The sequence below is a fragment of the Egretta garzetta genome, unplaced genomic scaffold, assembly GCF_000687185.1.
Source record: "Egretta garzetta isolate BGI_Z169 unplaced genomic scaffold, ASM68718v1 scaffold179, whole genome shotgun sequence".
NCBI classification, from domain to species: domain Eukaryota; kingdom Metazoa; phylum Chordata; class Aves; order Pelecaniformes; family Ardeidae; genus Egretta; species Egretta garzetta.
The window spans coordinates 2,141,613-2,155,810 of NW_009270001.1; the positions used below are offsets into that span (position 1 = coordinate 2,141,613).

Sequence of the window (14,198 nt, forward strand, 5' to 3'; positions counted from 1 at the left end):
GGCCCGCCCTTCCATCTTCTTCCCCCAGTTTCTATACTGAGCATGACGTCATGTGGTGTGGCATACCCCTGGGGCCAGTGGGGCTCAGCTGTCCTGGCTGTGCCCCCTCCCAGCTCCTTGTGCCCCTGGCAGAGCTGAGAGCTGAGACGTCCTTGACTGGTGTAAGCCCTGCTCAGCAACAACTGAACCATCAGTGAGTTACCAACCTTCTTCTCATCCTAAATCCAAAACACAGCGCTGTGCCAGCTGCTAGGAAGAAAATCAGCTTAATCCCAGCTGAAACCAGGACATGAAGTCAACACCTAGTTTGCTCTGGATGAGTTTTCCAGAGCCCCTATAGCCATATGTTCCTCCTCAGCAATATTTTTGCTCCATGTGTCTGAAGATCCCGTTCTGGCCCTGCCAGATGAATGTGTGTCCCTGTGTGCTTTGGGGAGTGTGGTATGGCACACTTGCGAGGTTCCCGAGTAGGGAAGGTGAATCTAGACCCGAGGTTGGCCATGGATCTGCCCATACTGACGAGTACAGGCACTGCTAATAGGACGGTTCTCTTAAGTATTTAGTAGAAGCCTGCAGGGCTTGGTTCATTTATTCTCGTTTCTTAGTCACTGGATAAAGTGTGTTTTTGGCAAGATCTTTGTTTTTCCTGCAGGGTAGGTGGAATCCTTCCTGCGATACTCTGCTCTCTTGCAGTGTAACGTGCTGCAGCCTCACTGCAAACAGTGCAGAACTGGCACTGCAGGAACGAGTGAAATGAGAAGGGGGTTTTTGCAGGGGAAAATGGTCTTGTTTAAAAGATGCCTGACAATTACACTCAAGTATGTTTAAAAACCTTTGTTCAATATATCAGACAAATCAGTGCCTCAATCCAAGTGTCACTTGAAGGCAGGATTGAAGTCTCAGGCTTTTTAATTCATGTAGCATGATCAAGAAAAGCTTACTTTTGATCAAAGCAGGAGCAGCCCAACTGCAGATGATCAAAGACCTAAGAGTTAGCTCATGTACTGGGAAACCAAATCTGTCTTTCACTAGTGAGCTCACTAAGCTGCTCAGCTGGAAGTGAGGTTGCAATGGGAGACATGAAGGTTAGAAAAGAAGAAGGTCTCAGTGAAAAATGCAAAATTACAGAGTGAATAGCATCTCATTTCTGGGCATTCGGTACTTAGAGCCATAAAAAAGAGAGTCCTCTCTGAGCACTTGCAGCTTGTGGGGTGTTCAAATACAGTATTTCATAGAATCACAGAATCATAGAATGTTTTGGGTTGAAGGGACCCCTAGAGGTCACCCAGCCCAACCCCCCCCGGCAGGAGCAGGGACATCTTTAACCAGATCAGGTTGCTCACAGCCCCATCCAACCTGGCCTGGAATGTTCCCAGGGATGGGGCCTCCACCCCCTCTCTGGGCAACCCCTGCCAGGGTTTCACCACCCTCATTGTAAACAATTTCTTCCTTATATCCAGTGTAAACCTACCCTGGTTTAGTTTAAAACCACCCCCCCTTGTCCTGTCACAGCTGGCCCTGCTAAAAAGATTGTTCCCGTAATCCCCTGATTTGATCCTGGAAAAATGTTGTAGATTTGAAAGCTATGGTTGACCTGAATGGACATAGAGCCATGAGTTGTGTGTAGTGCCTGGTACCCTGAGAAAATGCAACCCTGCATGCAACTGTGTGGTTACTTGTGATTCGGTTGTAGTTGTGTTCTCTATTACAAAGAACCATGATTTCTTGTGTTGGTCTTCCCACAGACTTGTCACCTTTGCGGGGTAGAAGTTATTTAGATTTCAGCAGGGAATGCGCACGCAGGGAGAGGACATTCTGGCAGTGACATATCAACTCTGTTTTATGGATACAAAACATGACTGTCATTCTTGTAAAGCTGAAACATAGCCCTTTTCTGTAGCAAAAGCAATAGTGTAGTACTTACCTCTAATCAAGAGCATAAATCAAAGCAAACTGCGCTACAGCCTTGTTTCTTAGCTGGATATCAGGCTGAGGAAGATGATGGGGAAGACAGTTTCCATTTGTGCTAATTAAGCTTTCTGACAGGCTAATGTGTCTTCGTTCACAGGGAATGACATAGTTTAGAGTGGGAGTTAATAGGCAGAAGCAGCACTTGGAGCCCAGGGAGTGGGTGAGACTGATGCTTCCTCTGGGAGAGAGCGGGGGGCTGGTCTCCAAACACTCCCAGCAGGACCAGACCCTGCCGAGTGGAGGAGCTGGATTTAAAGGACATCTGCGGGGGTTGAGGGAACCCGTGTTCCTTGTGCTAGATCCCAATGTTGTATTCTGGGAAAGTACAACGTGAAGCAGTTCTGCAGGAAAAGGTTGGCTGGTGCTCCACGGAGCTGCCTTTGTTAATTTGCCTTGGTGTCGTAGCAGGAGGGGGATTGCTGTGAAGCAAATAAGTAGCGTGAATACTCCTGGGAGAAAGAGAGGAAACTTTTTCTTTTTTTTTTAGTCTGTTGACCAGATACTGTCTTGCAAAATCCTTAATGCTGTTGTAGCATCATTAATGGTTGCAAACTACGTGCTGCAGCATCAGTAGCATTAATGCTGCGGAGGCTTAGTGTCTGGCTGGCTGCTTCAGATGTGGTTCAGGGCTTATGCATGACAGCCCAGATGATGATTATTCAGTGGCTCAGGCACACTGAATTAGTTTCAGTCGAGCTCACTCCGTGGCCAGTAGCACCTTCTCCCCACTCAGTGCAGAAGTGACGCCGCCATTGGTGTCCCCTGCCTTTGCCTCAGGAGGCACGTGTCCCATTGGCAGTGTGTTACCCAGCCTGTTCCATAGGTCCTCCCTCTGCTCTTCCACAAGGTGCCAAATCGTGAATTTGACACTCCCAGTGACTCTGCTGGAGAAGCTGGAGCTATTGTGAGAGTTAGAGACTTGCAGGACAGTCCTGCACTTTTCAAAGCTGTAAGTTGATGGAGTAACTCTCCTACGAATGCAATGCTGCCTCATGGATTTCCTTTCAGATCCAGAAGTGGTTTATTTTTGACCTAATCCTTTGCTCCTTACCCTTCAGTCTCTTCGGTAACGCATCCTTTTTCATTTCTATTTTTGGTTTGTGGATTGCATAAACAGGCAATGATCAAAGGGAATCTCTGGGACTCAGGAAATTTCATCTCTGTTTCACAAAATGACATCTTTGTCTCCAGTGCCACCAGCCCAAGCTGGCTTTCCCACATGATAGCATGTGCTGCTTGACATCCAAGCCGCCGTTAGCAGCAGAGCTAGAAGTACGCAGGAAAGATAAAAATACATGTTAATCTAGATTTTTTCTGCTCTTACCTGTCCTGAGGCAGCTACAAGGTACTGAAATCCCATGTTAGGTGAGAGGCGAGGATGAGGCCGATAGCCTTTGCTATGTCCCTTACGCCCAAAGGGGTAGGAGTGGCGTGTAACGTCCTGAGTGTTGCATGGGGATGTATACCTGCCTCTAGCTCTTGTGTAGAACATGCACATTCAGGGTCCCAGTCTTGTCTGACTCAAAGAATCAAAGTAAAGAATGGACACTGCAAAATAGAGTAAGAAAATGAGTATTGCAGGAAGACGGAAAAGTTGTTTGGACTGGTAGCCAGAGGGGCTCCTTACTCCCCTGTAAAACTCCATGACCAGCAAGAAGTCCTATAGTGTTTGCTTCACCGAGAGAAATTTCAGTTTAATTTTGGAAATTTATCTGGAGTACATCCACGCAGGGCTTTGACCTGGTGCAACCAGGTGAGCTCTTAATCCAATTTCAGTTGGAGCAGCTTTCAAAATACACAAGCTGCTCAGCTCCAGCTCAACAAGCCAAGGACGCAGGAGATGTGCCAGTGCAATGGATTTCAGCTCCTCTTTAGTAAAGCCTGAATGTCCAAGTGAATGATTGAGTTGGAAGGAGAGCCCAAGCCTTTCAGTGGGACACCAGATGAAGGTTCATGTTACATGAAATTTGTCTCCCTTCTGGAAGCTAAGGAAGTCTTTTCCTAGATTGGTTTCTGGATGTACTTATAAGGCAAAATTCAGAAGCTGTTTGGTTTGATATGCTTCTGGCCTTTGGAGGCCCTGTTGGAGATAGCTGGAGGTATTATTTCCTGGACACAGTCCCTTCCTACAGTTCCCCTGGGAGGTGTAAACACTTAGCACTTCTTCAGAACAGATGAAACTTTGGATCCCCCCAAATTTTGATATTAACTATAAACATGAACTACTAAGGAAATTCATAAGGCTTTTCTACTTAAGGATTATATATTCAAAACTGAACAGACATTCAGGTCAAACATGAATTTTGATGTTATTTTAAAATGTCACAAACCAAAAATATTACAATTGCAATGATGGTTCAAATAAAGCTCTTCCAGGAATCTTGTATTTTTCTTTCATATTGAAAATTCAAAAGATAGTTTGGAGTTACAGCCTCATGAATTCTGAGATTTTAAAGGATCCATCAAAATATCTTGCTCTAGCCTTGGTCATAATACCTATTCCTACAGGTTGTCTCCTCGTATTTCTTCATTATGCTCATAACTGCTGTATGGGTATGCACAGTTCTTGGGTATTAGGTTTTAGTACAGGCTTCTAATGATAAGTGGTGAAACTGATACAGAGCTTGGTTTAAACTCAAAATCTTTTTTGTCATTTCAATGCAATCTCTTTGAATTCACTGGACAGCCTGGGTTTTCTCTGGCCCCTAAACAAGAGTAGCTACCACTGTGTGTTTTCCCTTCACTCCAGTCTGATGGCTAAGGTGGAGGAATTTAACCAAACACCTAAATATTTATGTCTATCTTTTAATTAAGAATAGCGCTGTCATTTGTGCTGTGTCTGAGCATTCAAATCCTTTTGTTCTTAAAACTGTCTCAATTTTTTTGAGAAGAAAATCCCAGCTTCCCCTCCTCTGAATATACCAAAAGAGTAAATCCCAATGAAAAGCTCAATTGCATAGAGGTGTGCAACAGTCTCCACAGACAAGATGCAACTTCCACCTAAGAGGTGTGCTTTTCACCTAAGACCAAAATTTAAGGAATAGATTTTTAAACTCTCAGCACATTCAGACACCCAAAAGATGGGAACAGTATTCCTTAAGTGATAATGCTTTTCCCCTCACTTTCAGTAGCAGCTGCCATGTGCTGACTGCTGGAAAAGGTAGCTGGTCCTTCTTGGTGCCTACAAGACAGATGAACTGTTGTAGAGATGGACAAGCTGGACCTGGGTGGCTGTTCAGCAAGACATCAGCAAGACACCTGTGTTTTCCTGTGAAATAATAACCTGCCTATGGGCCGGACAGTGTAGTCTCGTTAGGCAGAAATCTTAAATCGCAACTTTAAGCAAATTTCCATTGATGTGCAAGGCAAGTATTCCAGTCTAAGGCTTATATAATCTTTTATCTTGTCCTTCTTCAGGTATTTTGAGTTTTATGAAGGGCCTTTGGAATACAACTCTACAAAATGCTTGGAATTACGGCAGGACATCATTGAGGTGAAAGTTTTGTCTATGTAAGTATGAATGAATGATTGCTATAAGGTCACTTCTCAGGCAGGATGAAATTGCTAACTTAAAATAAGATTATCAAAGATGCAAGGCTTAAGAGATCCCATCAACAGGGATCTCATCAGGGATTCCTGAGGTTCTCTTATATGTGCAAGTAGTCACATTTGAATTTGATCTGAGGTCCATTTGAAAAAACTGGAGGCATTTCGCATACATTGAGGCATTTTGGTCAGGCCCAGTATCACAGTTTAGAATGAAATACAGTGTCATATTATTTGTAATATTATATTCCAGGTCCTCTACTGAGGGTAACTGAAGAGTAAGAATAGCCAGACTGACTCACAGCAATTGTCCAACTGGCCTAAGGCTCTATCGTTGACAGTGGCCAGCAGTGAAGGCTAAGAAATGAAGGAAAAAGGTTAGCCCTTCCTGATAAGAAATACTGGCATGAGGACTCCTGAGTGGTGGTGATTAGACTACAGTAGTCAGAATGGACAATAGACCTCTCTGTTAATTTGTTTATATCTTTTCTGAGCCCATTTGCACTTTTGACCTCCACAATTTCCTGCAGCAGTGAGTTTCACAAGTTAATAACGCTCACTAAGAAGTAGGAAAATGTTATTCTGAGAAATAATAAAATATATGTATTTTGTCTTTTGTGGTCCTATATGTACATCAGAAAACTAATGAGTTGAGTGAGATGCATCCATGAAGCCATAGATGGAATCAGGCAAAAAAGTGAGATTGCCAATGGAGCTCATTGGGCAGAGCAGAGCAGGGTATTTTTGTGTTGCCCTTTTGCATTTTCAGCATTGCACTGAATTTAGGTGCTTAGATTATGCCTAATCCCTTGCCATATCTAAAACCAGTGGTTTAGTAATCTTAGCGACAATCCACAAGGCTTATTAAGGTCTGTAAAGTGCACTGAGATTCTCAATCGAAAGTGCAGCTATACAAGTGCATAGCATTAAGCAATCAAGGCTACAGCAAATACAACTTGTTGCTCCAGGTCTGCATGAATTTTCAGCATGCCTCCCTCGCTGACTTTGTGCACAGAAAAATGTAGGTTATGTCCTTGTCTTCTGTATTTGGTACTGGATGAAGGATACACGAGTAACAACTTCGCACTGCTTGCTGACTTGCAGTGCTTAAAAATAAAAAGAAGGGGTGAGAATGTGACACTTCTGCCAATGTTCTGCTGAAGATGGGGAGTTTTGAATTGCTTTTCTGCATACGTATCAGATGGTACAAAGAATTACTAATTTCTCTTCATCTTATCCAACGGCACATAGGAGGTAGTGGACTCCTGGTCAGCGGGATAGAGTTAGCCTTACTTTTACAACAGATGCCATTTGATGTTAAGCTCTTTTACTATGCTGGGTTTTTCTGATGTGCTTGCTTCTAACATGCTACATTTCCCAAGTCAGCCCTTATGGTAATGGAAGATTTCCAAGTTAATGTGCTCTGGTGGGCTACAGAAAGTACAATATGACCTAATTCCTTCCTGTAACTTCCACAGCCTGGGAAATCCTAACTTCTACTCACTTTAAATATATAATTATCTTAAAAGTCTTTGCTTTATTCCAATACTCAAAGCCCTCAAGCCTGAATAGAACTCATTAAGACCTATCAGTCCTGAAGAAATCTCAGACTTCAAAATTTCCCAGCCAGATTGTGACAGATTGTGATATCTGACTCTAGATATTTGCAAGGTCTTTGTTATCTTTGTTGTCCAAATACAGAAGAATATGTGGGAACTCTAAAGTAGAAGTGGTTGGAATGATGTCACCAAAAATGTGTGATCCTATATCAGCTTAGTGGAAGTAGGAGTGTCATTTTTTGATATAACCAAAAGTATATTTATTAACAGAGGGGGAGAGAGATCATTACGTAAAGAGCTTTTCATGCCCACTTAGCATCACGGATGCTTATCCCTACATGTATGCTATTGCAGTTCATAAAATGGATTTACCAAGAGTGCTGTTCAGGATCTCATGGATTGAGATAACCTCACCCAAGTATAATGGTAGTTGGCCAAATTATCTGAAGTACCCTCTTTTCCAATAACCCTTCTGCTGGACCCTTCTTCTAGGTGCAACTTTTCCCACAAAGCCTCTGTAGTTGCCTGACTCTCATTAGCTTCCCAGCAGACTGAGGCCAGACTTTGGGACAGTAGATGCTTCTTGCTTGATATTGCATTTTTTATCCTAAAGAAATGGAGAGTGCCTATTAGGGAATAGAAATCAGTCCCAGACACCTGAATTGCTCCAGCAGTGCCTGTGTATACATGCCTTAGAGTTGCTATGTCTGAGCAGAAAAAGAAATAAAAATGGTTCATTTTACACCGGATAGACTGGCTGGTTTGCCCCATCAGAAGCCTACTGCATGGTACCCTGGCTGCAGCTGTTTAGGAAACGAAGCCCTTGTAATAAAGTGAATTCGTATTTTCTTTCTTTTTATCTTTTAGGGTGAAACAAACTGAATTGTTTGACAGATGGAAGAGCCTACAGATGTGCAAATGGGAGATGAATGTCACAGAAGCTAATTTATTCAAGTAAGAATGGTCCACATTAATGAGACTGAGTAAGATTTACTTCAGTTCGAGTTTAGCTTCTTGTAGAGAGATCAAACCTTCATATGGATAGCAAGAGTAAGCATTACAAAACTGTTGCTGTTGGAGTACTATCCTTTTGAATAAATATGGACTTTTTTTTCTACTTTAAAAAAGTCAGCAGCAAGAGAGAAAGAGAGCTCTTCTGGCACATGAGACATTCTTGCCAGGAAAGGCAGGGAATTTGGTATGGGAAAGACTTGCAGGCATCATTCAGGCAGATGTGAGGATGGAGCCAAGACTTAATGGCTGCACCTAATACATCAACTGAACCCTCTGGTGGTGTAAAATGGTAGTATCATTGGTGACACTGCAAATTTGGCCTACAAAGTACACAAACTGGATGTTTTTCTGTGGTGTATTAGGTACTGTCAGACCTTGTTTATCACTTCCTTTTTTTTTAATGGCTCCTCAGCTGTTACTCCCTGACTATCTAGATATTTTTTCTGGTCTTCGGAGACCTCTGCAGTTTGTTTCAGTAGTACTCTGTCTTCCTTCATGTGACTTCCTTCTTTGCAGAAGATCCTCTGTGGTCCTTTCAAGATACAACTTTTGAAATTGGTCTTGTAAAGGCAATAGTAGAATGAGGCCAAAACAATGGATGTTGTATATTGGTATATTTAAGGGCCACATTTGAGTAGTTCTAGAGAAATCACACTATTTCAGAGAAAGTGGAATAGAGACTGGTTAATTCCATAAGTCACGGGCTTGATTCAGAGCGGTTGCTTAGAATAAGGCCCCACAACTTTCTCCCAAATTCTCTTGTGTGATTCCAGGAAATAGCTCTCATGAGTTAATGAGAGAATGTGAGAATGCATGTGCTGAGTTAGTCATTAACATCTTTAAAAATAACTAATGGTTAGTCTGAGGCTCATAGCAGTTTTTCCAACATGAACTCCACACAAAAGTTTTTAAAGATTTTTTTAGTATATTTTTCCACGGAAATTACTTGATGGGCAATTATCAGAGCCCATTTTGAAGACAAGAGCCATTCAAGATTAGAGCCTACTATCTTAAAGACTGCCTGGAGTAAGAGAACTAATGATTGTGCCCAGAGGGCAAGGACCACAGTGAAGTATGGAGGCCAGCCCAGAGGTGGGAGCAATGAGAAAGGACCATCAGGAGGAGCATCGCTCTCTCAGGCCACCAACACCAGCACATGAAGCAAAGAACCCCTGTCCATCCTAGACAGTGCATTGAGAGAAAGAAGAGACTCCTGTCACTAGCTATACCTGCCTGACTGCTTAAGAAACTCCCGCTGGCACCTAGATGTAACCTAATCTTCGTTAGCTCGTTCCAGGAACAGCAATCATGCTAGTAATGGGGAAAAAAAAGTTCAAAGTCTGTTTCATATTTGTCTTATGGGAGAGAGACTTCAGTGTGTGAATATGTGAGGAAACTGTAGTCCTGTAAAAGCAGACCAAAGTCTCTGAGTTTGGAGGCAGACTAGTAAGAGGCTAAAAGGTGGTTGTGTAACCACAGCGAGTTGTGGGCTTTTGACCTTTGCCAGTTTTGGACCATCAAGTGAGATGGAGAGAATTCAGCAAAAGTTAAACGGCAGCTGCTTAAGCAGCAGGGAGGGAGGAAGCACAAAAATCAGACTAGTATTTGTATCTGGAGACTAAAGAAAATGATTTCCTTGACAGTCTTCCTCCATCAGGCATGAGACATTTATATTAAGACATGTGCCTCTGGAAAACCAGTTGGATGTTAGATTAAAGAACAACATCTCTTTCAATTCCTTAATGCAGAACTAATGAAGAGTTTTTTCATATCCCAAATATCGCCATTCAATCCCACTACCTGCTTGTAATTATTTAATGATTTCGTTATTAGAAATTCATTGATTTATTCAGTCTCAGTTGCTACCTCGACCATATTGTGCCATTCTGCATGAATCAAGTATATAATAGTAATTGGACATCACTGAAATGTTTGCATAATTCTGCATTTGCTTTCTGGTGCTTGTAATAAAACCCATAAAGAAGACTGGCTTATTCTCCCAACTCATAATGAGGTCACATACCCAAGAGGCAAGGTATTTAATCTAGGTTATTTGAGAGCCATTTGGCTTTGTCTTCATGTTTGTGCATTTGCCATGACATGTATTTTTCATTGAACATATAAGATGCATTGACTGAGGAAAAAAATGGCTCTGGAGGAAGAGTAAGCTGAAGTCTGGGCCAGCAGGGAAGGATTTGTGGATGTATTTCCTGCAGCCTAGGCGAGACAGCTACAGGGATCTCATGTCTTCTGTTTTTTTTTTTTTTTTTACCATAAGTTCCTCAATCAAGGAACATTTCACTGAATCTGAAATTTTCTGAAGGAAAATCCTGTAAACCACCATTTTACCCCTCCTACAGCTGAAAAGTTTCTTTTTTGCTGAAAAATGCCTTGTTAGGAGTGATAGTAATTGCAAATCCAAAAGCATGCTGTCAGCTCCTTGATCTTATTTCTCTCTCATTCATTTCACAGGTCTACTTTGTCGAGGTGTTGCAATGCCCCTGCCTTTATGTTCACCACCCAGAAAAATACCCCCTTGGGAACTAAACTGAAGTATGAAGTAGATACTAGTGGAATCTTCCATATCAACCAAGAAATCTTCAAAATGTTTCCAAAGGTGCCTCATGCCTCTGTCCATTTTCAGAATCAGCTTCACTCTATGTGCTGCATTAGATGCTATCCTGTAGCCAAGCATTTAGCAGTTGGCTGTTTGAGATTTCTCCAAACTTCATTGCTTATACTTTGGAAATATGTATTTTTGATATGATAGTTTAGCTGATTATCCTGTTTTCTGGTGGTCATCTGCTCTAGTATGCAACATATGTATATTTTCCTGCAGACTATTACTGACCTAGCAGCAAAGTGGCTGGTGAAATAACTTGAGAAAGCTGAATAAAAGTGGCACTTGCTGATCAGAACTTTTAAAAAGTACAATACTCACATACAATAAACCCAAGATTTGGGATAGGTCTGCTTCGTTAGGGGCGTGATTGTTTTATAATTCATATTCACAATGACTAACTATCCTTATACTTATTTCTGTTTGCAGCTTATCTGTGAACAGGCTGCACGGTTTTCAAATATATTAATCACCATAATTATTCAAAACCTTTTCAGCAAATAATCCTTGACCTGAGGATCATTCAAAGTTATAACCAGTGGGCAATTCCCATTGCACGTAGTGACTGGTGTGTAGAAATGGGCTTATGTGACTACTGATTCATCATGGGGCACACCTCATGATTTTAAAATGGCACATTCAGAGGGGATAACTGAAATTTGTCCTTTCAGAAAGTCAGAAAAATATTCAAGGTAGGTACTTAGATTTGTGTCATTAATGTTGTCCTTCAGGCTCTAGCCGCTTTTCATCCATTAGCTTTCAGAGCACTGCTGAGAGGTAGGGTAGTGCTGTTATCTAAATGTGCACATGGGGAACTGGGTCAGAGCAGAGGAAAGGCTCAGATCCAGGGAAGCACTTTGGCGTCTGGAGACATGCAAAGAATGGGTACATCTAAGTCCAGGAGTATTACCTTCAAAACCCTGCCTGCTTGTGCAGATGAATGCATGAAAGACTAGACGCCTACGCTTTTGCTAGGAGCGTCCTATAGCTGCTGTTGTATTTATCCAGGTATGCCTTGAGGATGCTTTGCAGGCTCTATCCCATGCCAAAGTGCCTTTGGGATTCACTGGGCAGCACCTATGTGGCCAAAGCCACATTCTGCCTAGGAGCAGGACTGCAGCATGGCAAATGTAGGAGATAAAGGACTGAAAGCACAGGAGCAAGACTGTAAGGGCAAGAGCCTTATGCTGCGTGCAGAGGCTGGGCTTCTGATCTCCCTTTCAGGACTGCCGAGGCATTTTGTGTTAAGAAATCTCTGGATATGGCACGGACAACTCTATATTGCCTCTCTGTTAGACAGCTGCTGCTTTTCTCAGACAGATGTAATTGCAGGCCCTTTTGCCTCGTGGCTTATGAATGCTGTGAAAAGATCCTGGGAATAATCACCTAGAAATGTCGCGCCACTATCACATCTCTCTCTAGTTTGTGGTATGAAGTTATTGATAAAATATGTATGTACCAAAACGAGCGCTCTCATGCTTACATAAGCATGTCTCTACATATTCATAAGGTGTTGTGCGGCTCAGTTCTGCGTCACAACCCTCTCACCCTAACGGCCCAGTTCTGTTCTTGGAGATGTGATTTTCACTCTCTCCTGCTTTGGCGGCAGCAGCTGCATGTGTGCAGATGAAGACAGAATTTTGCCTGAAGATTGCAGAAAGATGTGTCCTACCAGAGTCCAAAAAGGTGCCTGACCAAAGGTTCTAGGCGCTGCTGGTAGTACAAGTGTTAATTAATAGTCATTAATACTATTAGTCCTGTTAGTGGTAGCAAGCACTAAAATTTGGGCTAGGTTCTGATAAATAGCTGTAATGTGCTGTCTGACTTAGACTTCTTGGGTTTTACTTGCTGCTCTGGATCTATGTGGCAGACTTCTCAAAAGCAGGACATCAGAGCCTGAGGAGCGAGCAGTCGGCAGGCAGCTCGGAAGGCAATGCCTGGGGTACGCTAATTTTATGGTTCATGCCCTCATGTGGGAATCAGAAGGGAAAACAGGTTTCTAAAATGACTTCTTCTGTTATTAAGTCTGGACAAAACCAGGTTATTTCTTTTTTTCCTTCTGAATTAGTTGCCCATACTATCTCTAGTTGCATGGCAAACAATCCTATCCTTTTAAGGACACCATGGGAATATTGTGGGCCAGAACCAGTATCAACTTGCCATGATTAGTGCATCTGCAGCAAGATGCAGCTGCACAAGAAAAAAGGAAGAAGTAAAAAAGAGACCTGTTGCTTCCATGGTTTGGGATATTTAACTGTTTCCTTGCTGTGATGTTGCAGGATATGCCGTACCACCGCTCCCAGTTTAAGAAATGTGCAGTGGTTGGGAACGGAGGAATTCTGAAGAACAGCAGATGTGGCCGGGAGATTGACAGTGCAGACTTCGTGTTTCGGTAATCACCACAGCACCATCTTTCTTTTTGCCTGTTTTAATGACAAATAAAGGATTGCAAAGCTATTCTCTCTCACATGGAAATGTGGGATTTGCCAAACTGGCCATATCAAGCCTGCTTCTTGCACAAAAAACAATGTTTCAAAAACCCCACCTCACTGTATAATATTTATTTAAAAACTATGCTTTGAGGAATTATTTCTCTCTAACTCCATGTGGTTAATCATTGACTTACTGACAAAGTTTGATATCCTCATTCAGGACATCCCCTGTTACTCAGGTTGTGGATTTATCCCTCCATGGACGTTAGCCCAGGAGCAGTGCCCTGTGAACGTAGGCATAATTTTCTGGGGCAATTCTGAACCAGAGGTACAACCTCTCCTGTGTGACAAGCAGCTTGGCCAGATGTTAATAGCTCCACGCTGTGCAGTTCACGTGCCCTGGAGGTGTGTGCAGAACTCACGTGCTAGATAATATGAGTTACAGTAATCAGTACTGCAGGTTCCCAGGTGTGCAGAGACACCTGAATGACTTTGAAGGTTGCGTGTCTTCATAATGTGCTCACCCTGTGTGTGGAGTTACGTGGGTTTTGCATAGACTGGGATGTCCCATGACTTGCGTCCCTGTATAATGGAGTTTAGCAGCACTTTTATCATCCTTAATATATATGGGGAAGATTTTTTTTTATTATTGTGTTGGGTTTGCATGGCAAGATTTTGGTAGCGGGGGAACTACAGGGGTGGCTTCTGTGAGAAGCTGCCAGAAGCTTTCCCCATGTCTGACAGAGCCCATGCCAGCCAGCTCCAAGGCAGACCCGCTGCTGGCCAAGGCCGAGCCCATCAGCGATGGTGGTAGCGCCTCTGGGATAATGTATTTAAGAAAAGGAAAAAAGAAAAAAACTGGGCATTTTCAGCTGAAGAGAGGAATGAGAACATGTGGTAGGAGCAGCCCTGCAGCCCCCCAGGCCAGTGCAGCAGGAGGGCAGGAGGGGCTCCAGGTGCTGGAGCAGAGATTCCCCCCAGCCCCTGGTGCAGCCCATGGTGGGGCAGGCTGTGCCCCTGCAGCCATGGAGGGGCACCGGGGGAGAGATCCCCCCC

The 14,198-nt window shown here is 43.0% G+C and overlaps 1 protein-coding gene across 3 annotated transcripts in view; it reads left to right on the plus strand.

Moving 5' to 3' along the window:
- Nucleotides 1-14,198, plus strand: part of ST8SIA5 (ST8 alpha-N-acetyl-neuraminide alpha-2,8-sialyltransferase 5) — a 42,481-nt gene that overhangs the window by 22,515 nt on the left and 5,768 nt on the right. For 2 of the 3 annotated variants that reach the window (XM_035903098.1, XM_009647696.2), the window contains 4 exons: nt 5,389-5,481; nt 7,944-8,030; nt 10,563-10,707; nt 12,990-13,102. In XM_035903098.1, coding sequence (XP_035758991.1) covers nt 5,389-5,481; nt 7,944-8,030; nt 10,563-10,707; nt 12,990-13,102 — 438 coding nt within the window. The remainder of the gene's footprint in view (nt 1-5,388; nt 5,482-7,943; nt 8,031-10,562; nt 10,708-12,989; nt 13,103-14,198) is intronic. The other variant, XM_035903099.1, reaches the window with a different exon arrangement.